Consider the following 24,107-nt stretch of genomic DNA (forward strand, 5'->3'; position numbering starts at 1 on the left):
GCTAAAATGCACAAACACAGATTTCGCAAGGATTAGCTATTATGCAAGCAGTGTCTGACCAAAATATATCTAAAAGCTAATGAACAAGAGACAGTCTTTAACTTGATAACAGAGTGCATAAGTCAGAGAAGTGTAGCGTAATTTTGAGACATGTAAGTCATAAAATGAATATGCAATCTTGCTATTTTACTTTCCCAACACTAGAACAACAAAAGCAGGTCTTAAATAATTAAAGAAGGACAAAATAACATGGGAAATAAGACTAGAAGCCGTGGTAACTCTTCTTAGCATTTTTTTTTTGCGCCCAAGATGAAATGAAAAATCATTTTTAAACTAAATGGAAAGATTTAGGTTAGCTAATGGGAAGAATTTTCTAAAAGGCTTTTAAGTATTTAAAAGGGCCCACTTGGAAGAAAGCAATAACATTTCCTTTACTACAGTGCCTAAAATTAAAATAGTGGGGTTGTTTTTGCGCAGTAAATATTAAGTGAATGGACATATACTCCTAAAGTAAGGATTCTCAAATGGGGGGGGGGGGGAGGGATGCAAAATCAATTTAAAAACTCATAGTCCATGTATTTTTTTAACTTAAAAGGATACTACAGTAGTAATTGTATTTGACTCCCACAATCAGAATCATATGAAAAAATTAGAATACAATAGTTATGGAGAAACTTAGTGAAGCTCACAAATTCCAAAATGTAAAAATACTTTCCAATTACTAGTTCAATAGGTCAACTGTATATCCTCTAAAAAGACAACTAACAAGTTCTTAATTTTCTTCCCTCTTTCATTCAAACAATGTTGAACCCATTTCCAGACACTTTAGTTTGGGTTCAAAGACTTAGGCATGACCACTGCCTTTTGTACTTTATCAGCCCTACTACGAACACAAACCAGAGTAATGTGTACAGACAGACACGGTAGCCACAACCATGCTCTGAAAATATGTCAGCACATTTCTGGCCGTCATTAACCAGGGTAGTCTGGTTGCCAGTGTTACTTCTCCAAGTGCACAATTGGCTCTCCAAGTTTTACTTCCTCCTACTTTTGATGCCTCCCTCTATAATTCTTGCACCTTCCCATTGCTAAATGCTTACTGTATAACTCTTGAAAACAACCGCTCAGAGTGTGACAAGAACAGACAGACTCTGTCTCTCCAAGTATCTGGAGGCACAGGTACCTCCCCATTGAAACGGCAGTTTGCTTTCAGTAGCACCAATAAAAATGCTCAGGAGGCTAGGCATGACCTCTCTCAGGTTGAGGTCTTATAATCAACAAAACATCTCCTTATTACCATTGTTCTACAGAACTGGTCCATCTAATTTTGATGTCCCCAGAAATACAGGCTACTATTCTCTAAAAAGAGCAGAATGACTTTAACAAAGCTTGTATTATCTTCGCTTATGACTTCCAAATTTCTAAATGCATCACACTAGCAACTGAAAAATTAAAAGTCAAGCTAAAATGATCACCTGCACCTGGCAAGTCAAACGCCCTAGCTTTGTCCTTTGCCGAGAAAGGAACTCAAAAGCCATGGAGATTGTGAACAACTTCCCACCTTCAGGATTCCTAAGTTTTCACTGAAGAATATGATCAAGAATCACCTAACTCAGCAGTCACCACCTGGAGACCCAAGAGAGCGATGAACCATACGACACAACCCTCCTCTCAAATCACACAGTTGTGCTGCAACTGCCAGTGTTCATGAATAAGGCTGTGCTGGGAGGCGAGTCTCCATGGCACCCTGTCTCTGGGTGCCTCTGACAGAGGCACCGCCTCCCCACGGATGTTCCGGACCAGGACAGACTGGAAAGCCAGAGCCAGTCCCTGGCACCACAGAACAGCACTAGGCATGTTGCCCGGCTAGTAAAGGCTCCTTCAGCTCAGGGCTCCTCTCTGCACACGAGCTGCAGCACCGGCACCCCCAGGCCTGCTCTGCCACCACTCTGGGAACAGTGCCGAGAGTGCTGCTCCCCTGGGTGCTGTTGTGGCTTCGAGCACCTCTGTCCTGTCTCTGACCCAAGAGCCCAAGACCGAGTGGTGGATCCAGGAAGCTGGACCAATCTAGCGTCTTGCTTGCAACAAGCAGGATTTTAGATCCCTGCCCGTTCTTGATAGAGGTCTTGCTAGAGACCTTTTAAAAATCAGCGATGTAGGTAACTTTCCTAAAATGCTGCAATGCCACCATGTGTCAAAATAGCATACTGCTGTTTAAAACATACAAACACGGCTTCATTCAACTGGCTTCTAGTTTAAAATGTAACCAATGAAAACGCAGAAGAAAAACCACCTTTACTTTCAGAAGCACAGTGTTATGCCTGGAATAAAATGAGCACGTAAGTGTGTATTTGTAAGGCCCTGGGGTCAACAGCCTCCTCGCTTTCCTCTGAACCCTCATGAGGGCTTTTGTCACCAAGTCCATGGGGTGAACGCACACACAGTCAACTCCTTAGCTACTCACTACAAAGACGATGCTCAAAGCAAGAGTCTAATCCTGATACGTTTCCCTCCCATTTAGCACATGTGGCAATCAGTGAAGTAGCAATGGAGAGTGACAACAACTTTTAATACTAGACAACAACTAACACAAAGGCAGAAAAACCTGTGGGTAAAAGTCAACCTGCCGAAAAACAGTGAGTTTTGTTCATTGACCACCCACAACGGTGGAGGACGAAGGTGCTAGAATGATGGAGAATCTGAAACCTGTGGTAGTCTAAAGAATTCAAATTGAGCACGGAATAAGCCGATGTATTACCTGGAGCAAAGTTTGTTGTCCCAAAAAACTTCACAGTGCCGAGCCTCTGGCCGACCACCAGCACTCGGTCTCCAAGGTGGAGCTCCCCTTCTCCCCGGGGATTATTTGCTATAGAGGTTGCTGAGGAACTCAAACCTGTTTCATTGGTTGCAAGGGGAGGGGAAAGGGAAAGAAAAAAAAAGGGAAAAAAAATGGAATGAAAGGCCTCAAAAAGCACATCAACCAAAGCAATCACTATGTGTTTTAACCAGCCTCGTGAGCCGGAGGGTTCAACCTCTGATGCCTTCGCTGCACACACCATCTACAGTTGTGTCTCACATGTGAGATCAAGGTACTCGAACTAAATTCGAAAGGTTTCCAGAGGCAACTGGGAATGTAACACCCCTGTTCCTGGCACACTGACTATCGGGCTGGCCCTCTCGTTAGGACAGAGGTCAGCAGGCTCTTTGCGAGAAACTGGAAAATAACTGTTGCAGGCTTTGCAAGCCCCCATCTGTCATAACCACTGACCCTTGCGGCTGTAGCAAGCACACAGAGGTCATGGCATGCTTTTGTATAACTTTACTTACAAAAATAGGTGGCAGGCCCTCCCTGGTGGCGCAGCGGGTTAAAGCACAGCACTGAGAATCTAAAGCCGCTTCCTCATGAGTTCGATTCTCGCCTGCCCCGGAGGTGACCACATGGTGTGGCAGACCTCTCCTGACCCGCCCGCTGCTCCCCTCAGCAGTGTACTTCGTCGATCTGACTGTTCTGCTCCCCGCTCTGTCTCTGGTGAATCCTCTCACCCTCCGCATCTCTGGCCTGTACCCCAGTTCTGTATGAATAAATAAATAAATCTTTTAAAAAAAATAGGTGGCAACTGACCGCTGTCCCATGAGCCATATAGTTTATCAATCCCTGGGATGCTAGTAGCTCACTGGGAATCAATGTGAATGATACATAACCCCCATCTCTACACTGAAGAGATCTCAGGCACCCAGAAATACAGCTACAAGCGTGCCATGAGCCTGACCTCCTGAAGGGGGCAGCATGGCCAGGAACTAGCCCCACCGTTAAGTGTGTCTGGCATACAACCAACGCGTGCTGGGCTCGCACCCTGGTATGGCTGCAGGAGGACACACGTGGAGCAGAGACATGGAAGACAGGTAGAAGGCACACTTGGAAAGGGACAGTGGATGAGAGACACACCGGGAGAATGCTCTCCCAGCAGAGACAGTGGCAGCAGTGGCCACCTGGGAAGGCTGAGAGAGCTGTGCGTGAGGACAAGTCACTGTCATAAAGGGCAAGAAAACTGTAACATGGCAACACAAGAGGAGCGTGTCCCTAGGAGGATCCAGACAGAGAGTGCTGTGCCCAGGAGCCCTGGGCCCTCCGAACAACCGAGGTCCCCCACACTGCATGGTTGACAAAATGCTTTCATGAGAATTACAGTTACTGGTCAGTATAAACTCGGGGATTCATGGAGGCCTGGTGTTCACAGCACCGGGCTGGTGCAGCCCCTGCGCCAGATCTCCCAGGGCCTGTCCCGGGGTGTCTGCAGACAAGGGACCCAAGACTGCGAGTTCAACACAGGGGCACAGCGAGGCTGGCAGCACGGACCTCCCCACCTGCTGTCTCTGTCCTTAGCCCCTCCTCCTGCTTCTCCTCAATTCTGGCTCCTAACTTCCTGTCACTGGCCACCCTCTCCATCCACATCTCCCTCAAATGCCAGTCTATAGCAAAGTGGTGTATCTACTCACACAAGAAAAATGTCTTAAAGAAATGCCTCTGGGGTTCCAAACATGCACTCCCTCTCGCGTTCCTTCTGTTCTCTCTCCCTGTGCTCCTCAGAGGCCACGCGGCACTCTAATTGCTAACTCTCTTCGTCTTTACTGTGGCAGGTCAAGAAACTCCTCGAACTTATTAAAAGGAAAAAAGGCAAATGTACAGGCAGACTAGAGCGACTTCTAACAGAGGATAAGAAAGGTAATGCCATACCCATGTGAAACTCTTCAAAGCGAGTACGTGTCCAGAGCCCAGACTCCAAATGAAGGCAGCCTTAACCGGCTGCTGGGCCCTGCCGCTTCTCACCCCTGCTCCCTGCAGCAGGAGGGATGCACTGGGGGGTTAGTGGGAGTTAGTCAGAAAATAAATATTCCAGATAAACAACTTCTGGCAAACCTTACAGCTTCCATGCTTCCAGGGGTTTTTTAAGAGAAAACAAAATCTTGTTTTCTAAGTTAGATATTGGCTCAGTCTATTAAAAGTATTGGGGGTAAAATCTGGTTTTTATTATGAGGTTCATTAGAAGCAATTTATGCTAAAGTGCTGTCATTTCCTTTCTGGACAAGCTTATTACTGACATAAATGAAAGAACTTATTTAAATTCAACATAGGTTGATTTCAACAAGAAATCAACTTTATGTCTTCCATATAACTACAGCATGTGGACAATGAATAGGATGAAATGGAATTTATGGCTAGTTTAAACCAGGCTGGGAGAGTCTTTGACCCCGTCCAAATTAGCATTGAGCAACAACTGGGGTAAAAAAACAGGAGGCAAGTTTTTAAAATATGAACATGACACAAAGGTGTGTGAAAATCCTAGGCAAGATGTAGGAACAAAATTCAGATTGAATGAAGCACCTAGGATTAAATTAAATGAAAATAAACATAAAGTCCCCCACTGTATGCGGAATGAAGAGGCTTCACATGAGGCTGCATTTGAACCAATAATACAGCGTGGCCCCCAAGTGGCAGGAGACTGGCCTTGTGATGATGGGCAAGACTCAGCTACCAGCTGACCGTGAGGGGTGTGGAAACCTTCGGGGTGAGGAAGAGGCGGCCCCTTGGCCGGGCGCTGCACTGGGACAGACGCGGAGTGTGTGTGTGTGCAGCGAGACTCACCTCGCTCAGCCTTGGCTCCTCACGCGTACAATGCGACTGACCGTGACAGACTTACTTTTGAGAATTAGACGAATTAAGGTATGTGAAGTACCTAGAATGCTAAGTCCCTGATACAGGCTAGTTACGATCCTTCGGCTCAGATGAGAAATGAGATTAAACCACAAAGAACGAGAACAGGGCCTCGGTGGCGCAGCGGGTTAAAGCACAGCACTAAGAAGCTTAAGCCACTTCCGCATGAGTTCGATTCCCGCCTGCCCCGGAGGTGACCACATGGCGCGGCAGTACCCTCTCCTGACCCGCCCGCTGCTCCCCTCAGCAGTATACTTTGTCGATCTGCCTGTTCTGCTCCCCATTCTGTCTCTGGTGAAGCCTCTCACCCTCTGCATCTCTGGCCTGTACCCCAGTTCTATATGAATAAATAAATACATTAAAAAAAAAAAGAACGAGAACAATGGTATAGTCTCCAAGTATCAGAGGAATGAGCATGAATTTCTAAAATGAACCTTAAAGAACAGGATACAGGATAAGAGAATACAGGATAAGAGAATACAGGATACAGGGTAAGAGAATAAATCAATCCAGACAGGGGAAATGGCAGTGAGATCCAGGATCCAGGGAGGCTTACATGGGCAAAGGTGGGGGGCACAGGGGTGAAGGAAGAGTGCAAGTAGTTCAATCTGAGTGAAATAAAGGTTCCTTCTACACATTTAAAAAGAGCAAATCTACTTACAAACAAATCAAGATAAAAAACACCAAGAAAGCCTGGTTGAAAAAGCCATAGATACCAGCACTGGCTCGAGACGAAACAGAGGGGCTTTTGCTCATCGTCTTCTTGTTGCTACTACTTGCGTTCGGTTTCTTGGCTTGGCTCTGTGTGTGCTCCAGAGAAGACGTAGAGGAGGAGCTGCTGATGGATCCCAGCGGGGTAACTAACACGGGAAAGGAAGAGGCGCGATCAGAGGTCAGGACTGCACCAATGACGGGCTTTCCGGGGAAAGCTCCACCCAGCATCCTCAAATACGGACTGTCCAGAGCTAAGCTGAATGTCTGATTGCACCCAAACACATCACCCTCCTACACAAAAGACCTTATAGCCCAAACACTCGTGCTTTAAGGATCCACACTATAGGGTAACAATGTCCCCTAGGAGATACTGTCACATCATTAACTCACACTACTACTCAGCACCACGTTCTTTTTTTTTTTTTTTTTAGATGATGTGGAACCCCATCTTATTTATGCAAAAATTACTGGTGATGTGTCTTTAGGTGACAAAAGTTTAATATTAGCATGCTTTGATTGTCCTGAAAGCAAGTAGGGTTACTGCTGAATATTTTGATTAAAATGAATCAATGATTTGACAGTTAAAGAAACTTCAAACATTGTTATCAAGTCATCTGCACTGTAGACTGTCATTTTCGTCTTTCAGCCTTTCATCCAGATACATAAAAATCATCATACAGTACTTTACACTAAGAGACATGTATAAATGTACATACTTCACTATAAGCTGCTGAAGGAATTTTTAAGGGGATTTTTTACTATAATGATTTGTCCCTTACAACTTTCAAAAATTAAGCCCTCTATAAGTTAAATCATTATTATTTTAAAATTCCATCAGTAAATTAAGTCTTGAGAATAGAAGATTATATTACCATCTTTCTCTGCTACAGTTTTCAATTCTCCACCAGGAGGCAATGAAAGTGTGGATTCAGAAGCACTATCTTTTTTGGATGCCATTAATCCTAGGACATAGATACAAAACATTTCAGCAAATGAATTTTGTTGAATGTTAAACATAAGAATGCATTTGCTATTTAAAATGCTGACATTCCTCACCATCTAAATCTTACCCACTTCTGAAAAGACCTGGAAGGGGAACTCACAGAGCAGGGCCCAATATTTTGCAATTCAGGTGGGAAAGAAAAGAACACTCTCAGTCCCTATGAAAACCTCAATTTCCCCAACTACCAGTAAAGAATCTTTTAAATCTATTTAACAATTAGCTAAGGAATTCTAAACAAAAAAACACTTCAAGGTAACCTAGTTGTTTGTCCTTTAACGTCCGATCCTTAACTCACCAGTGTGTCTGCACAATGCTCATAGGTAAAGCTCACCTAAGACAGCTGAGATACGGCTGTGCACACTCAATTGGACGTGCAAACATGTGATGGCATTGGTGTGTAAGTGCAATCATTATGGCAGTTTTTCTTTTTAGATACTGGATTTAGGACCTGGCTTTTTGTAGCAAGTCTGAAATATTTCTGACAAAAAATAAAATCATAAACTACGACTGAGGTTTAAAGCATGAGATGCAGGCTTTGTTAAATGTATTAAATGTAGTTTCAAAAAAAATTTATTTATTCATAGAGAACTAGGGTACAGGTCAGAGGTGCAGGGACAGTGAGAGGATTCACCAGAGACAGAGTTGGGAGCAGAACAGGCAGATCAATGAAGCACACTGCTGAGGGGAGCAGTGGGCGGATCAGGAAAGGTCTGCCGCACCATGTGGGTCACCTCCGGGGCAGGGATCAACTCATGCTGAAGTGGCTTTAGCTTCTTAGTGCTGTGCTTTAACCCTCTGCGCCACCATGGAGGGCCTAAATGTAGTTTTTACTAGCTAGCTAATAAAAAAGGGTGAAGCAATCAAAATATAAAGAATCCCACAAATAGCTAAGACAAGCTGAAGAAAATACTTAACTTTCTGGTGTGACCTACCAGTATTTACTTTTGATGTTACATGAGCTACATCAATCTTCTGGGACCGGATGAGAGGAGCAGCTTTTGTAGACGTGTGCACTATATTCTTCCTGCCCTCTTTCGCTTTGCTGATCTTTGAGAGAGGTGCAAATATGCCTGAGAGAGAAGGCAGAAGCTAGTGAGCATCAAATAACTAAAAGCATTTCAAATCAAAAGGGCAAGTACAACTCAATAACGCAACTCTAAGCTCCTTTTTAGTGCCTTTTAGATGTCCTGCAATGAGAGGCAGTGCTCACGCTCAGATGGCTAGTTCACCAGCTAGGTGTCAAAACCAGCAAGCACCACAGAAAACATGCATAGTCAGTCACTAAGTGAAATTCAGGGGAAGATGGAATGAATAAAGGTAAGAGTCTCAGTTATAACTATTTCTAACTAAGCTACTGACAAATGATTGTACACTCTACAGGACAAAAACTACTCTTCATGTCACTTTAGCTACAATTCCTTAAGATTTACATATAGCTGTTTATGGCCATGTTCTATCTCTCTTCCAAACTGAACACCTTCAAAAGACAAAATTCTGCCCATCAGAAATAATGCAGTGTGTTGGAGGAGAGGTCAGCAGGGGAGGGAGGAGGGGTGCCTGCCTGCAGTGCTTACAGTATAAAATTCCATTTAAAAAAAATTTAGCCAGGAAATAAAATGCCCTGCACAAATAAGTGTACACAGAGATAACAAATATGGACTATAAGTATCGAGATTGTCTTGCTAGGACATTAAAATTAAGTCATAACATGTATGAGTATTTACAACCTAACAAAGACACATTATAAATGAAATGTAACATATTTAAAAAGAACTTAATAATTTTGTAGAAATGCTCAAGACTAAAAAAATGGTTGATTTGCTAATAGCTAAAAGAGTGCCATCTGTACTACTTTTCTGCTTATCTTGAAATTCTGCTCTCCCTTATCGTCTGTAACATTTGATTCTGATTTTCCTGCCTCTCTTAATTACTCACAGTGTTCTCTCTTTGGTCTCCTGCCTACCAAATATTCCTTGACTTTCTATTCTTTTTTCCAAATTATTTTCTCACCCCCCCCAACACACACACACGACCAAAGTGATTAGTACATCCAGTGTTGCCATAGATTTGAAGAAATTATTTGATATTCTAGAAACATAAATTCATACAATCTTACTTAAAGATAAATAATCTGAACCAAATTAACTTTGTTATTAATTACAAGGAAATACCTTACTGTGTGCAAAGGTTACAAGATTGTGTATGCATATCGTAAAATAGGTTCCACAAATAAAAACAATTTCCAGTTTACTACTATGAATCAATCCTACTTTCAGAAAGTAATCATGATAAAATAATACAAATAGAAAAACAAGATGACATACTCATTACATACTTGAATATGTCATTACTGAAATGTTATTCTTATTTGAGAAAACTGGCAGCAGAATGAATGTACTGACTGTATGTGAGCTGCTACAGCACCATTCATAAGAAAAACCATAAATATCATGTAGAAATACAGAAAAATATGAAAGCAGATCAAGAAAATAAAAGTCAAGTTATATATTTGGTTACACTGCATCTGTGAAAAAAATGCTTGTGTAAGAAATTGAAAACTACAACATTTATGATACACTATGAATTATTATTTTTTTTAAGATTTATTTATTTGTGCATACAGAGCTGGAGTACAGGCCATATGTGCAGGGGCAGTGAGAGGATTCACCAGAGACAGAGTGGGGAGCAGAACAGACAGATAGACTGAAATACACTGCTGAGGGGAGCAGCGGGCGGGTCAGGAGAGGTCTGCCACGCCATGTGGTCACCTCCGGGGCAGGCGGGGATCAAACTTATGCAGAAGTGGCTTTAGCTTCTTAGTGCTGCGCTTTAACCCGCTGCACCTCCAGGGAGGGCCCAGACTATGAACTATTTTTAAATATTTTACATCAATTTTTCAAATTTTGTGGTGAAGTCATTTGTGTCATTGATTTTTTTCTTAATCTGAAGAGAATTATGTGATTTTTCTTTTAATGTTTCACTAATAAAATGCCATGTGATAACATGTTTTTGCTTAAATTAAGAAGTAAATACTTAACCAATGACTTCAAGTGACTTCTCCATTATGTAAGTCTTCACCTCCACAGTTTTCATCCTTCTTGCTCTTTCAAATTCACCAAATCATTTGGGAGAACCAAAATTCAACTCAAATCAGTGACCTGACAAAGCCCAAAGAACACACAGCAGCTGGGCCAACCTAACTTAGTGACTCACACTGACCAAAGCACTGATGGCGTTGCCTCAGATCTTGACATATAATTGCAAGGCTTAAGTAAAAACAAACACAGGAGAATTATTTTTAAATGAAGAGTAATAAATTTCCAAATAAACATGACCCATTTTGTTGAACCATGATTCTTCCCAAAGCACCATTAAAATATATATAACTGGCCCTCCCTGGTGGCGCAGCGGGTTAAAGCACAGCACTGAGAAGCTAAAAAGCCACTTCCGCATGAGTTCAATTCCCGCCTGCCCCGGAGGTGACCACATGGCGCAGCAGACCTCTCCTGACCCGCCCGCTGCTCCCCTCAGCAGTGCACTTCGTCGATCTGCCTGTTCTGCTCCCCACTCTGTCTCTGGTGAAGCCTCTCGCCGCCCCTGAGCCTCTGGCCTGTACCCCAGTTCTGTATGCACAAATAAAAATAAAAAAAAATAAAAATATATATATATATATATAACTGATAGATATGCTTAACTCCAATTCCTCCCCCAGATGCCACCGAAATATTAGTAAAGAATAAACTCTAAAGAAAATGACAGAATAAAAAAGTACTAACAAACTGCAAAGAGAAGGGGAAAGGTCAAGATGAGAAGAGGGAAACACAAACTTCTGAACAGCAGTACTGGGTGTTCAAGATAATAGTTGTGAATGACAGCCCAAGAGCCCAGCCTGCTACTCCAACTTCTGAAAAGTTCATTCCATACTGCCCGTGGCTGCTTACACACACCACAGAGAGGGGAAGAGCTGCCACAAGCGATGAGATGGTCCTCACAGTCTACAATATTTACTATGAAGCTCTTTCCAGAAGTTGGCAAATTGCTTTAAACAATGAAAGGTCACCTTCAAAATACAGAGAGAATCTGAACCCCAATCTCACATTCCTTATTCCATCAAATTAGCCTACAAAGTGCCAAGGTAGAAATGAACATATTTTTAGAATGGAAGATCTCAAATTTTACCTCATAGGAAGCACACAGAGGTTGTGCTTCAGCAAAATAATAAAACTCCTAATTCAATTAGTAAGAACACCAAATCTGTCTCTTCACAGTATCAAGTCAACAGATGTCTCAAATTGGAAAAACCAGAGTGGTTCTTTTAAATGTATTGTGATAAACATGAATATTAATATCAGAAGGCACAGTTAAATGAGCTGAAAAAACTCCTGCCTCCAAAGAGCTGCATTCTGGTCGGGAAAGGGTGAGCATGGGAAGGGCTTAACTGTTGCTTTTAATAAACCTCACAATGCAATTTACCTTATTAAAATTGGCACTTGTATTCACTTTGGTAATCATCAAAAGACATGAAAATTATCAATATTAAAATTTAAGATGTCCTTCAATAAGTGAATGGATAAATTAACTATGGTACATCCAGACTTTAGAATATTACTCACCACTAAACGTTATGGTCTGTCAAAGGGTGAAAAGACATGTAGGAAATTTAAATGCATATTATTAAGAGGAAAAAGCCCAATCTTAGATGGTTTCATAGATATCATATGATTCCAATAGTGTAATACTCTGGAAAATGCAGAACTATGGAAACAGTAGAATGAGCAGTGGTTGCTGGGAGTTGAGGAGGGAGAGATGAATGGAGGAAGCACAGAGGTTACTCAGGGCACTGAAATGCCCTATATGGTATTACAGTAAAAAATAAATTTCAATATACATTTGTCCAAGCCCATCAAATACACAGCACAGAGAACAAATGCTAATGTAAACTACAGATCTTGAGTGATTATGACATGTCATTACAGGTTCACCAGTTGTAAGAAATATGCCCTCTGGTGAAGGGATGTTGATAAGGGAAGGCTATACAAGTATGAGGGCAATTCTGCTATAAATCCAAAACTGTTCTGGCCCTCCCCGGTGGCACATCAGGTTAGGACGCAGCACTGCAAGCTGACCACAGCCACTTCGTGCGAGTTTGATCCCTGGCTCCGGAGGTGACCACATGGTGCGGCAGACCTCTCCTGACTCGCCTGCTGCTCCCTCAGCAGTGTACTTCCTCCATCTGCCTGTTCTGCTCCCCACTCTTGTTTCTAGTAAAGCCTTTCACGATCCCTGCACCTCTGGCCTGTACCCCAGTTCTGTATGAACAAATAAATCTTTTTTAAAAAATCTAAAACTGTTCTTAAAAAGAGACTTTAAAAATGTCATAAAATTTTTGTAATAAAAAAAATTGATATATGTTTGAATTAACAGATTCATGAATATAACAATCTTGGAACCGACTATAGCATTTTTAATATAGGACATGCAACAAACCCAGAAGAAAATGATTGATTTAGAGGGAAAAAAAATTCTTTAGTTTATGCTCACTAATAGGATTCCCACTTCTGCTCTCCTTCCTGAAAACCCAACAAGTAGTTTAGCAAGGCTGGTTCAAAAGAAAGGCTACCCCCACTTTTATACAAATCCCAACATGTGCTCCTTGACCCAAACTTGCCTTTAAGTATGTTTAGGGGGAAAGAGAGGCAAGGTCCTTGGGTTATCCAGCTTTGTCCTAAACGGCAGTCCTCCTTGGGGTGATGAGATCTGGGGCAGCCACAGGCAGTCTTTTTAACCTAAGCATTTCCCATGCATCTGATTTACACCTGCCCTGTGTGTGACTAGTGGTTTTGATCTTGTCCTTGGTCTGCTTGACAGTTGCCAAGTTAGATAACAGAGGAAAATTAAAATTAAATTATTAACCTATACAGCTAATCAAATAAATTCCAAATGGACTAAATTTAGAATTAAAAAGTTCAACATTCAAAACAATAAAATATGCAATTTAAAATAAGTCTGTGGGTTAAGAATAATCATCTCTCTAAAAATGAAAGTAATATAATAAACTACATAAAGGGTAAGTCTATCAACTATATTAGACTATATGTTGAAACAGTCTGTAAAAGAAAACCATCCAGTTCAGGAGCACAGTAATGAAGTCAGCCTCATTTGCTTTTCCAGTATTTCAAGTTTTTTGACTCCAGAGCTCTGTGTTTCCTTGATAGTAGGTCTCTGTCTCAGTCATGCGCCCACCAGCAGCAGTTTTTAAGTAAAGTCTGCATAGCTGGGTGTATTGCAGACAAGGCAGCTTCCTCCAGTCACTATACCGCTCACGGCAAGAAGAGATGAAAGCCCCTTTATGTATTGCAGTAAAGAGTCAGGAGAAAACTTTTATTTTAAGATAAAGAAAGATTAACATGTCATTATTTTTAATTGATTTTCATTAAGTTATTACTATGTACCTTACCATATTTGGGGGCACATTTAAAGTACTGGACTTTCCCAACACTTCCATTATTTTTTCCTTCTGGTTCATCCAACTCAATGCCAGCCCACTGCCCATTTGCAAATTCAGTCGTTCCACAAAATCTTAATGTGCCAACCTATGGAAAACATAAATCAACATAAGTTCTGAGTGCACTTGTAATTTTGCAAGTGTTCTACTCTTGCAACATCAGCATAGGAGTTTTTTAAAAAACATTTTCTCTCAGAGGAGATAGACATAAGTCAATTCACCAAGAAGACATAGTAACCCCAAGTCTGTATGCACCTAACAACTGAGCTTCAAAACATAATCAAAACTGATAGAACTGAAGAGAGAAATAGACAAACCCACAACTGCAGTTGGAGACTTCAACTCACCCCTCACGGGACCCAATAGGCCAAGCAGACAGGGAATGAGTAAGGATACAAACTGTAACCGACTCCAGCCACTTGCCAACTTGACCTAACTGAATTTTAAAAATACTCCATCTAGGCTACAGAGGTAAAAGAATAAAAATCATACAAAATATGTTCTCAGATCATAGGGGAATTAAACCAGAAATCACTAAACCAGAAATCACGGAAATCTCTGTCTGAAAATTAAACAATATTCTCCTAAATTACCTCTGGTGGAAAAGAAAATCCCAAGGGAAATCTGAATGGCATGAAATGCTAACACAAAATGTCAAAATTGGTGGGAAGCACCAAATTGGAAGTTACTGCTCTTTAAAGACACTCCCTAGAGAATGAAGACGCTCAGAGGAAGACGCAGTAAATGGAAAGGAAACCTCCGTGAACCGAGTGGGTGGTTATGCACACGCTGGCTGGGCACATCTGTTACAGAGCTTTAAGTTACCCAGCGAGGCGGGTGGCCCTCTAAGTCCGTTCTCAAATACAGGACCCAGATACCCAAGAAAGGACTACTCTTCCTAAAAATCTCTCTGAGATGCTATCAATGCATGATTCTCAGTATTTTAGCCCACAGGAAGGACAATAAAAAACAAATGCCATAGATACAGATTCCCTTTGAAGTTGGTAAATGTCACCTTCAAGTCTGTCTGCAGTTTACCTGCTTTCTTGGAGGTATTTCCTCCATAAAATCAAACTTCCCGTCGTCACTGTTCTCTGAGAAAGGTTCATCGCCTTCGCCCTCCCGAGCCCCACCCAAATGTTTAGACACAATATGTTAGGAACTCAAACCCAAGCAGGAGTTCCCTGTTCTGGTCTCCAAACCAGGCTCCACATCAACCTCAGAGGTTTTTAAACAAGAATCCCCCCCCCACCCCCACCCGAACCCCTGAAGTATAAAAACACTGAGAACCGTAGCAGTGCGTGCTACAGGCTTCGGAGGCCGCACAGGCCCGGTGGCTGCACCTCTGGTGGCGTGGGGAGTCCTTAACCATCAGGTTAAAATAACAGCCAAACACCCAGGCTGGGCAGGGTCCCCACTGCCATGAAGCAGGAGCGATGGGGCCGCAGGGCCTCGGCAGGGAAAACCCCAGAGCTTGGTTTCTTGCCACGGCCCCCTGCGCACGCGCACGCAACAGCTCTACAGCGCTCTTCTCCCGTTCCTATCACAATGTCTTCACTGTTGAGCTCAGACAACTCATATTCTCATCCTTGCAGCAGAATGGCGTCTTGGTTTCCCACGTTTCCACAAAGCTTTTGCTGCAGACTCGGACCTCCGACCGCATGGCGCGCACGACGCCAGGGACGCACGGCCCCGGGCGCAGCAGACAGCTTTACCTTCTGTCCAGCGATAACCACACGGTCCCCCAGCTTCAGGCCGAGGGAGGTGAGCATCGCCCGGCTGGTCATGCGATCGTAGCTTGGCAGCGCCGGCTTTGCGACCTCGCAGGACAGGGGCGCCGCGTCCAGAAGCATCTGCCGGATTTCTTTAGCGGTAGCTGCGGCGTCAGCCATTTCCAAGGGCATCTCCACTGGGTCTGGAACCACATCCACAGGGATCTGGCCCTTGTCGTTCTACAAATACAGACAAACAGTTCTCATTCATAGCCACTTAGAACTCCACTCAGTCACAGAGGGTGACTTAGGGGGACAGAACCGTAAATTAAACTCATCCCCCACTTATGTATTCACAGAGGTTTATTCAACATGTACCTGATGCCAGGCACCATCCCCCAGCTAGCAATACCACAGTGAAGGGGTTGGGGCACCTGCTCACCATCTTGTCTGGAGACAGACCATGACTAACCAAGCAAGTGGAATAGTATGTGGCATGTCCATGGTTAAAAATGGCAGAGAAAAAACTGTAACACGGAGCAGGGGAGCGAGGTGGCAGGCGTCTCCCTGCCCCAGAAGCCTTGCCAGGAAGCCCCCTGAGACTGGGGGTGATGGTGCAGGTGGGGGGGGCATTCCAGGCCCCAGGAAGAGCAGTGGTGAATTGGTGAGAGGCAGAGGCTGGCTGCAGAGGCTAGAAGGTCAGAAAGAGGAGTCAGGACAGAGTGGCTTCCAGAGCCCCACCCTACTCCAACCTCCTCAGCTGCTCTGTGGCCTGGACTCTCCCACTGCGCATGGAACGGCCCAGGTTCCAGGCACACAAACAGCAGAGACTCTGGGGGCTTCCCAAAGCCTGGGCCCGCATCAAGAGAACAGAGTCTCTGCTCTCACTACAGGGAGATGCTGTGTCTTGAAACCCCTCCCACAGCAAGATAAGAGGGTCAGGCCACAAGCCCACTGCCACGGGCAGGGGGTTCGTGCAGTCACAGTCCCATCGTGGAAGGAACCTCATTCGGCGCTCACATGAAACCCAACTCTATTTGTGAGTGAAACGTGGGAACCCTCGTCTGCTAGGACTTTATTACCGCGGTGGAAGGCACGGCGTGGTACAGCTGAGCGAGTACCACACTGCGGACATTCCCAGTTTGCCAGGTGGGGAACTGGCCCCGGAGAGGGAAGTGACTCAGTTATGTCCCCAGCACGGCAGAGAAGACCTGATAACCCATGCCCAGAGCCCTTGCTCTTTCTCCCGCCTCTATCAAGTTACAGTTCTGCTAAGTTCCCCAGCCAAAAAACTCAGATTTTATGAGAAGTCCAGATAGTTTTTTTTTTTTATCTAATAAATCAAGATTTTTTTTTCCCCCTAAGAAACTTCCTTTCCTTCTCCACAGCTAATCACCTTCAAATGTCCACATGGACAAAAGAGAGAGGCTTTGGGGACCCACTCAGTTTGCAAGTGCCTCCCAAATTTTCTTTTAAAATTCAAGTCAATGTCATTCTAAGTTAGAAACATGGTAGGATGATATGCTATCTAGTTACTCTTTTACGCCCAGATTTCAAAGAAAAAGTCCAAGATATAACGAGATATGTAGAACACTTTAGTAGGTTTATTTGACAGAAAGGGATGGGGCTCAGCGTGTGGAGCCAAGACGAAACCTGTACTGGCAAAGGGAAGCTATATTTACAGTGAGTATTTTACACCTAATTTTTGTTTTCATTTTTCGAGATTAAGCTGCTAGTTCTGTTAGCGCCTATAAAATTTGCAAGTAAAACTTCTGTTTAAAAAAACACTCAGTAATAAAATATCAACAAGGAGGATGTCACACTGTCGTAAGAATGCTCATTCGGGATTAATTCCAGAATTCCATTTTCTTTTAAAATACTGGTTACTGGAGGATGTTCCAAGGGTGACGGATGACCCACATTCTGGCTCCATTTGAAGTACTAGCCTTCAGAAGGTGGTCATCTGTTAACTGTTCCTGATCTGAATTAGTAATTTAGCTCAATGATATACTCACTGCATCTTACTAACTTCAAAATACTCTATCGACGTTTTGGAGCAAACACCGAACATGTTCACATTCAGCTTAGCACCTTTCTCCCCTCCCAGCCTTTGTGTCTGCTACTTCCTCTGCCCGAAAGGCTCCTGTCCCCTCTCTCCTGTACCCAGCTAATTCTGTCTTACGCCCCGGACTCCACCACTGTCTGCGCCACGCTGACCCCCCTGCGACAGCCAGACTGCTCACTTGCCCATGCCCATCTCCTTGGGGACAGACTCTGATGTCCTTTGCTGTCGCAGGGCCCCGTGTAGGGGTGAAGGCAGGGGTGCCGGCCTGGGACACCGTGGAGCGCCCAGGAGCAGGTTTACTGGTTGCTGCAGATAAACAGAGAAGTGGCAAAGAAGTGAAAGAGAGAGGGAACAAGAAAGCTGGAAGAGGAAGGGGAGAATAGGAGGGAAGCAGTTTTCTCAGGGCTGCCCCACACTCCCCTCAAAAGAAGGCACAGACGCAGTAAAGAATCCTGCCAGAGCAAGTGACTTTTATCAAAATAAGGGAAAAGAACACTGAGAGCCACTTTTGTGAAGATAATATACTACCAAAGGACTTGAAAATTATGAAATTCAATCCTGTGTTAACTTTGTAAATTAGTAGCATTACCATGATAAAATTAATTTTTTCCTTAAAGGTTTAGAGCATTTTTTTTTAAGATTTATTTATTTGTACATACAGAACTGGGGTACAGGCCAGAGTCTCAGGGGTGGCGAGAGGGTTCACCAGAGACAGAGTGGGGAGCAGAACAGGCAGATCGATGAAGTACACTGCTGAGGGGAGCAGCGGGCGGGTCAGGAGAGGTCTGCCGCGCCATGTGGTCACCTCCGGGGCAGGCGGGAATCGAACTCATGCGGAAGCGGCTTTAGCTTCTCAGTGCTGTGCTTTAACCCGCTGCGCCACCAGGGAGGGCCAGGTTTAGAGCATTTTTAAATGTAAAAATTTTAAACTATCTGACATAAAATTTCTTTCCAAAAGAATTTAAGATGTGATTTAATATAACTTTAACATATGCATGTTTATTTTAACAGTTAGCTATTTATAAATATAGCTAAAGCCTGAATAAAGGATACTTACATTCAAAGAGAAGTATTTTACTTTGTTGGATGAATAGAGAGCTTTGTAAGGCTTATCAATAAAAGGGGGGTGAAATTCACTGCTGTGCCTTAAACTTACCTGAGATAAAACTGATCTGAAGAAAATATAAATTATATTTAAGCATTCCTTAGCAACATCCAGATCCAACTCCTTACTGGACGATGATACTGAGAGTATTCTACTTTTAATTATTTTAATATTTTTCATTTTCAGTTTAACCTCTTACCCTAAATGCAGGATTTGCTCCGTGCTCCAGTAAGCATTTCACAGTACCTGCACACAAGTTATAGGCGGCAATATGCAGAGCCGTTCCAAAGTTGAAGTCACTGCAAGTGGCATCCACATCTGTAATTAAGCATCACAAGCACATTCACTAACATTTCAAAGTTCACTATTATAATATAATATTATAATATAAAAAGAGATGGGCTAGGGGTTTTCTTTGGGAGAAGGGAGCTTCATTAGCCATATGTCTTTTTTTTTTAAATATACAAATTCTTTTTTTTTTTTAAGATTTGTGTGTGTGTGTGTGTGTGTGTGTGTGCATACAGAACTGGGATAAAGGCCAGAGATGCAGGGACAGCGAGAGGCTTCACCAGAGACAAAGTGGGGAGCAAAACAGGCAGATCGTCGAAATATACTGCTGAGAGGAGCAGCGGGCGAGTTAGGAGAGGTCTTCCCAGGACATGTGGTCACCTCTGGGGCAGTACTAGAACTTGCACTGAAGTGGCGACAGCTTGGCTTAGCTTCGCAGTGCAATGGCTCCAACCCATCGTGCCACCAATGTGGGCCTAGCCATGTGCAAGTTTTAAATCACCATTTTCAATGGAACAAAATATTCATATTACAATCTGTTAATCAGTTATTTTCTTAGTACAATAAAATTTCGGTATAAAATTGACTGATATTGTCACAGGTTTTCCAACTATCACAAACTAAATTATATTTAAAAGCAATGAATGTAGACAGTGCTTATCTGTAAAAGCAATCATCTTAATGCAATCTCTGACTAAACCTCTTGCATTTTTGCTATCATAGCTACAGTGAGATGGTAGGATGCAGGCCAGGCACCAGCTAAGTGTGACCCAAAAGGCCAAATCCAACTCACTTCTGCTTTCGTAAATAAGTTCTGTTGGAACACAGCCACTTGCAGTCATTTACATGTGCTCTCTGGCTACTCTGATTCCACAACTGTGGAATCAAGCCTCTGTGACACAGACCAGATGACCCTCAAAGCCGAAGCCCTGCCCTGCGGTAATCCAGCCACGTATGACCCACGCCACACCGGCAGTCACAAACCACCGAGGAGCAGGACAAACTCTGCTGAGTCAGCAAAACCGCTGCTGTCAAGAGCGGCCGCCCTCCTGGCGTCATTCAAGGAGTGAAATAGTCAAAGTTCAAGAACAAGTGGATGCCTACACAAAGCAGAGGTCAGAAACAGACATTCTGGGTATGTGCCAACCGGTCTCTGAAACAAGCCCATGGACCGAGGAAACACCGCCACCTGTCAGCGCAGCCACGCTGCCATGCTGTCTCTCGCTTCTTTTTCTCAAAAGAAAACTGACCCACATAGAGAACCGGAGATAAGTCAAAGTCCCAAGACAGTAATGTAGACACTATGGTCTTCAGGAGACAGGACATCACCAAGGGAAAGGGACAAAATGCTGTCCTTTAATGGCACCAGGGAATTTCAGAACTGAATGAATGTCATCTTAAAAAAATACTTTTATGAATTCAGTGATTAGCTCTGAAGGCTTTATTGTCCTATTTCTGGCTACTGGAATAACACAAAGTATATATAGCACATAGGCTCAATAACACTATAATACTGGGGAATTTGCAGAGGCATAAAAATCCAAAGAGCAGTTTTTATTTTGTATCTCTTTGACTAAGCCTTTTGCAAAATGATAGTAATCAATCTCTAACAAGAAATTTTAAGCTATTTCTAAAAAAATATGGGCTAGGAGGCCATATGGAACAAGATGGGTAAGAAGTAAAAACCTGTGTGAGTAATAGCTTTTATGATACTAATAAAATGTTCAATTAAGAACATCTAGCAGGAATCTTAGAGCACTTGCCTTTTGGTTTAGATGTCTTCAAAACCACTCTTATAAGCTCAGGGACATCAAAATAAGCAGCGTAGTGCAAAGCATTCATATTCGTCCAGCGACTCCGCAAGCTCACGTCTGCTCCCAGGTCAATAAGTTGAGTTGCAAATTTTACAGCTGTGTCAACATCACCTAAAGAAGGTTTTCTAAATTATTCATTGTCGGTACAAATAAATAGTAAGTTCCACTGGGTGGCTATGTACTTATTTTAAAAGCCAAAGCAAGTGGCATACTGAATATACATATATACCTCAAAAGTTTCACTTGCTAGGCATTTAGGAACATAATCATACTCATGCATCTGGAAAACACTTAGCTGCAGAGATTGTCAGCATCCTTTACTATGATTATAACTCTGATGCCTAAAAGTTCAATAATAAGAAGTTGGTCGAACAAATTACATGATACCCATAGAAGGAAACACTACAAGCCCACTCAAAGGAACACAGTAGCCCTCCTGCTCAGAGTGTGCTCGCCCAGCCACTCGCTGTTGGAATGTTCCATCACTTTTTTTTTTTTTAGCCATATGGAACTGTTTTTTCTGAATGTTTTCATTATATTTTAAGCCTTTTGGAAAACAGTTGGGTTTCTATTTTATTTTTTATTTCATTTTTCTATATAAAGTCAATATCTTATTTTACAAAAGTATCAGTTCACAGCAGATTGCTAAATTAACAGTCCTTCATAATTCAAGAAGCACTAAATAACTGAAGAAGCACTAAATCTGACCACTGAAACAGGGAAGAGATCATCACAATATATAGCTGAAACAAGGGTCAGGCTCACACAATTTGATAAAGCTCAGCAGACTACTGACTTTGGGATATTTGTGCATCAGCTATGTATGTTGGAACAGGCCTTGGTAGGGGGGTTGGGTGCCTGGAAAACTGACTTTGGATTGTCAGATCTTGCTGGAAACTCTCAAGAAGGTTCCCATTACCCATTAACTCACTAGTGAGCATATCAGAATGAAGCCGGTTCCAGAGGAGCTGAAAAGTGTTCGAGACTGTAAAGCTGCCTGAATGAAAGGACAGAGGGGAAGGTTTTTGGAAGGATCTATCAGTAACTGAATCCTGCCCTGCTGGATATTGCCTCCACATGGTGCCCTTCTGGGCTGACTAAACCCAAGATTACACAAGCACAACACAGGTGACCTGAGCCATGAACAGATTCACCACACACTCACCAATACCATGCGCTCCGGATTTACAAGTATAATGTAAAAGGGTCATGTCTGTCAATCCATCTCTGTCATTCACATGGCAGCCCCTCTTAAGAATCTGAAGGAAAAAAAAAATCGAGGATGAGATTGTGCCTGAAGCCAGTGGATTTTAAACCAATATGGGGCACACACTAGTCTGCCTTATCCGAGGGCGTTCCCAGAGAAAATGGGAACAAGCTCTGGTTCTTCTTAAGGGTAAACTTTAATTCTGCCCCAAACACCAAAAAAAATCCCTGAATCTGTCACCAAACCGAAGGGCCTTCTTAGGGAACTGCCGGGCGTCTGGCACTATAAGAATGTTCCCCAGCTTATCAAAGGAGAAGGCTAACAAAGAAGTCTCCTATCTATGGGTCTTAATATGATTTGAAAAAAGCAAAAGTTCTTTCTTCCCATACCATGTTCAAGGAACCCTGTTATTCTCTTATCTCTCCTTCAAAAAATCAGGTATTTTTTTACAATTATACTGAAGCCTAGATGTTTACCAAACCACCCAACAACATAGGCAGAATGTGATGATGTGAGAGAGTGAGGCGCATGAGGGGAACGGCAGAGGGAGCATAGTGCATGGGTGATGGCCCTGGGAAACGTGTGACGATACAGAGAACAAGCACCGAAACCTTTCAGAGCTGTCTCCTTTATCACCGTCCTCCCGTTCGGGTGGGGGAGGGGCAGCACTGACAATCAAACAACGCAAAACTTAAATGCAGGGACACCTTACCTCATTCCCAATGATGTCAATGTTCTGCTGGACCTGAGGAACCCACTGTCTCAAGATGGCAAACAATTCCGATACAGAAGTTTTGGGATCGAAGAGAATTTCCTGGCAGGATGTATCATTGGGATCAAAGAAAGAGAACTCTGAAATAAGAAAGATAGAACTCATTGGAAGTTCCAAATAAATATACCAGAAATAGTAGACAATAAGACCAGGTTCAAATAACACAAATGTTTTCAGATATTTAAAAAAAAAAAAAAAGGTAAGTAATTATCTCAAATTCAAAGCCAGGATCATCAAAAAGTACAAGACATTCCTGAGCTGTTGTGAGAATGGGATTTCCTCTTATCACAGGACATTTTATTACGAATGTAACAAATGTGTGAGTGTACAAAGTCTGATCTGAAACCCTGAACTTTCAAAGAACTATTTCTAAAGCACAGAAAAATTGTCAAATTTCATGTCATGAACATTAAGTTCACATCAATGATTAAAGCATACATAAAGGATATATTGCAAAATATCAAAAGTGTACACTAGAACAATGTGCAATTTCAAATATTCTTCTTACTTCTCTGTTCTTCCTGATTTGCTATAATATTCAGGCATTACTTCTTAAATGGCTCCCAACCAGCAGGGAGGCAGTCTGTGGCAATACAGAAATAAAACTCTGGGACAAAGCAACTTGGTTACTTTGGACTATGCAGTGGTAAAATGAGATACTGGACAGAACTAGACATGTTCTAAATATCTCTTTAAACTTCTTCCCTAAAATTCAAAGGTCATGAGTTCATCCACGGGTAGAGGCTAAAAGAAAAAGGAGGAAACTCAGATTTCAGTATCTTGAACACTCCTTAAAACAGGTAAGGACCCTCCCGCCCCCAAACCAGAAATATCTAAGTAAGGGAGACATTCAAAAAACAGTATTGTACTGTAAGCTGCATGCTTACAATGTACCAAGCTCCTACAACCCTCACAAACACTTTATCTAGCAGGGACTCTTCACCTCATTTCACAGATAAGGAATCCAAAGCTTGGACTACACGGGACTTGCTCAAAATCATCACAGCTAGTAAAAGTGGCACCTTTGGGACAGAAAACTAGGTCTGTCTCCATAGCTCTCCCTAAGAGAACTCTCTGAGCGCAGATTTGAACAGTATACACAAGTAGCAGGATTTATGACATGCATTTTTACGTATTTTCCAAAATTAATAATACCCACATAACTGTCGTTTTTAAAAGCAAGATAAGTAAAAGTTAAAGAGAGAGATG

At 42.7% G+C, this 24,107-nt stretch overlaps 1 protein-coding gene across 2 annotated transcripts in view; it reads right to left on the bottom strand.

Moving 5' to 3' along the window:
- The window catches only part of CLIP4 (CAP-GLY domain containing linker protein family, member 4), a 77,142-nt gene that overhangs the window by 17,332 nt on the left and 35,703 nt on the right, over positions 1-24,107 (bottom strand). For both annotated transcript variants that reach the window (XM_012727555.1, XM_004686037.2), the window contains exons 3-12: positions 22,839-22,978; positions 22,085-22,178; positions 20,869-21,030; positions 19,017-19,135; positions 15,651-15,887; positions 13,888-14,023; positions 8,363-8,500; positions 7,300-7,389; positions 6,430-6,573; positions 2,759-2,893 (exon numbers count right to left, since the gene is read on the bottom strand). In XM_012727555.1, coding sequence (XP_012583009.1) covers positions 2,759-2,893; positions 6,430-6,573; positions 7,300-7,389; positions 8,363-8,500; positions 13,888-14,023; positions 15,651-15,887; positions 19,017-19,135; positions 20,869-21,030; positions 22,085-22,178; positions 22,839-22,978 — 1,395 coding nt within the window. The remainder of the gene's footprint in view (positions 1-2,758; positions 2,894-6,429; positions 6,574-7,299; positions 7,390-8,362; positions 8,501-13,887; positions 14,024-15,650; positions 15,888-19,016; positions 19,136-20,868; positions 21,031-22,084; positions 22,179-22,838; positions 22,979-24,107) is intronic.

The sequence above is a fragment of the Condylura cristata genome, unplaced genomic scaffold (genome assembly GCF_000260355.1).
Source record: "Condylura cristata isolate star-nosed mole 26May11 unplaced genomic scaffold, ConCri1.0 scaffold00020, whole genome shotgun sequence".
Taxonomy (NCBI): Eukaryota; Metazoa; Chordata; class Mammalia; order Eulipotyphla; family Talpidae; genus Condylura; species Condylura cristata.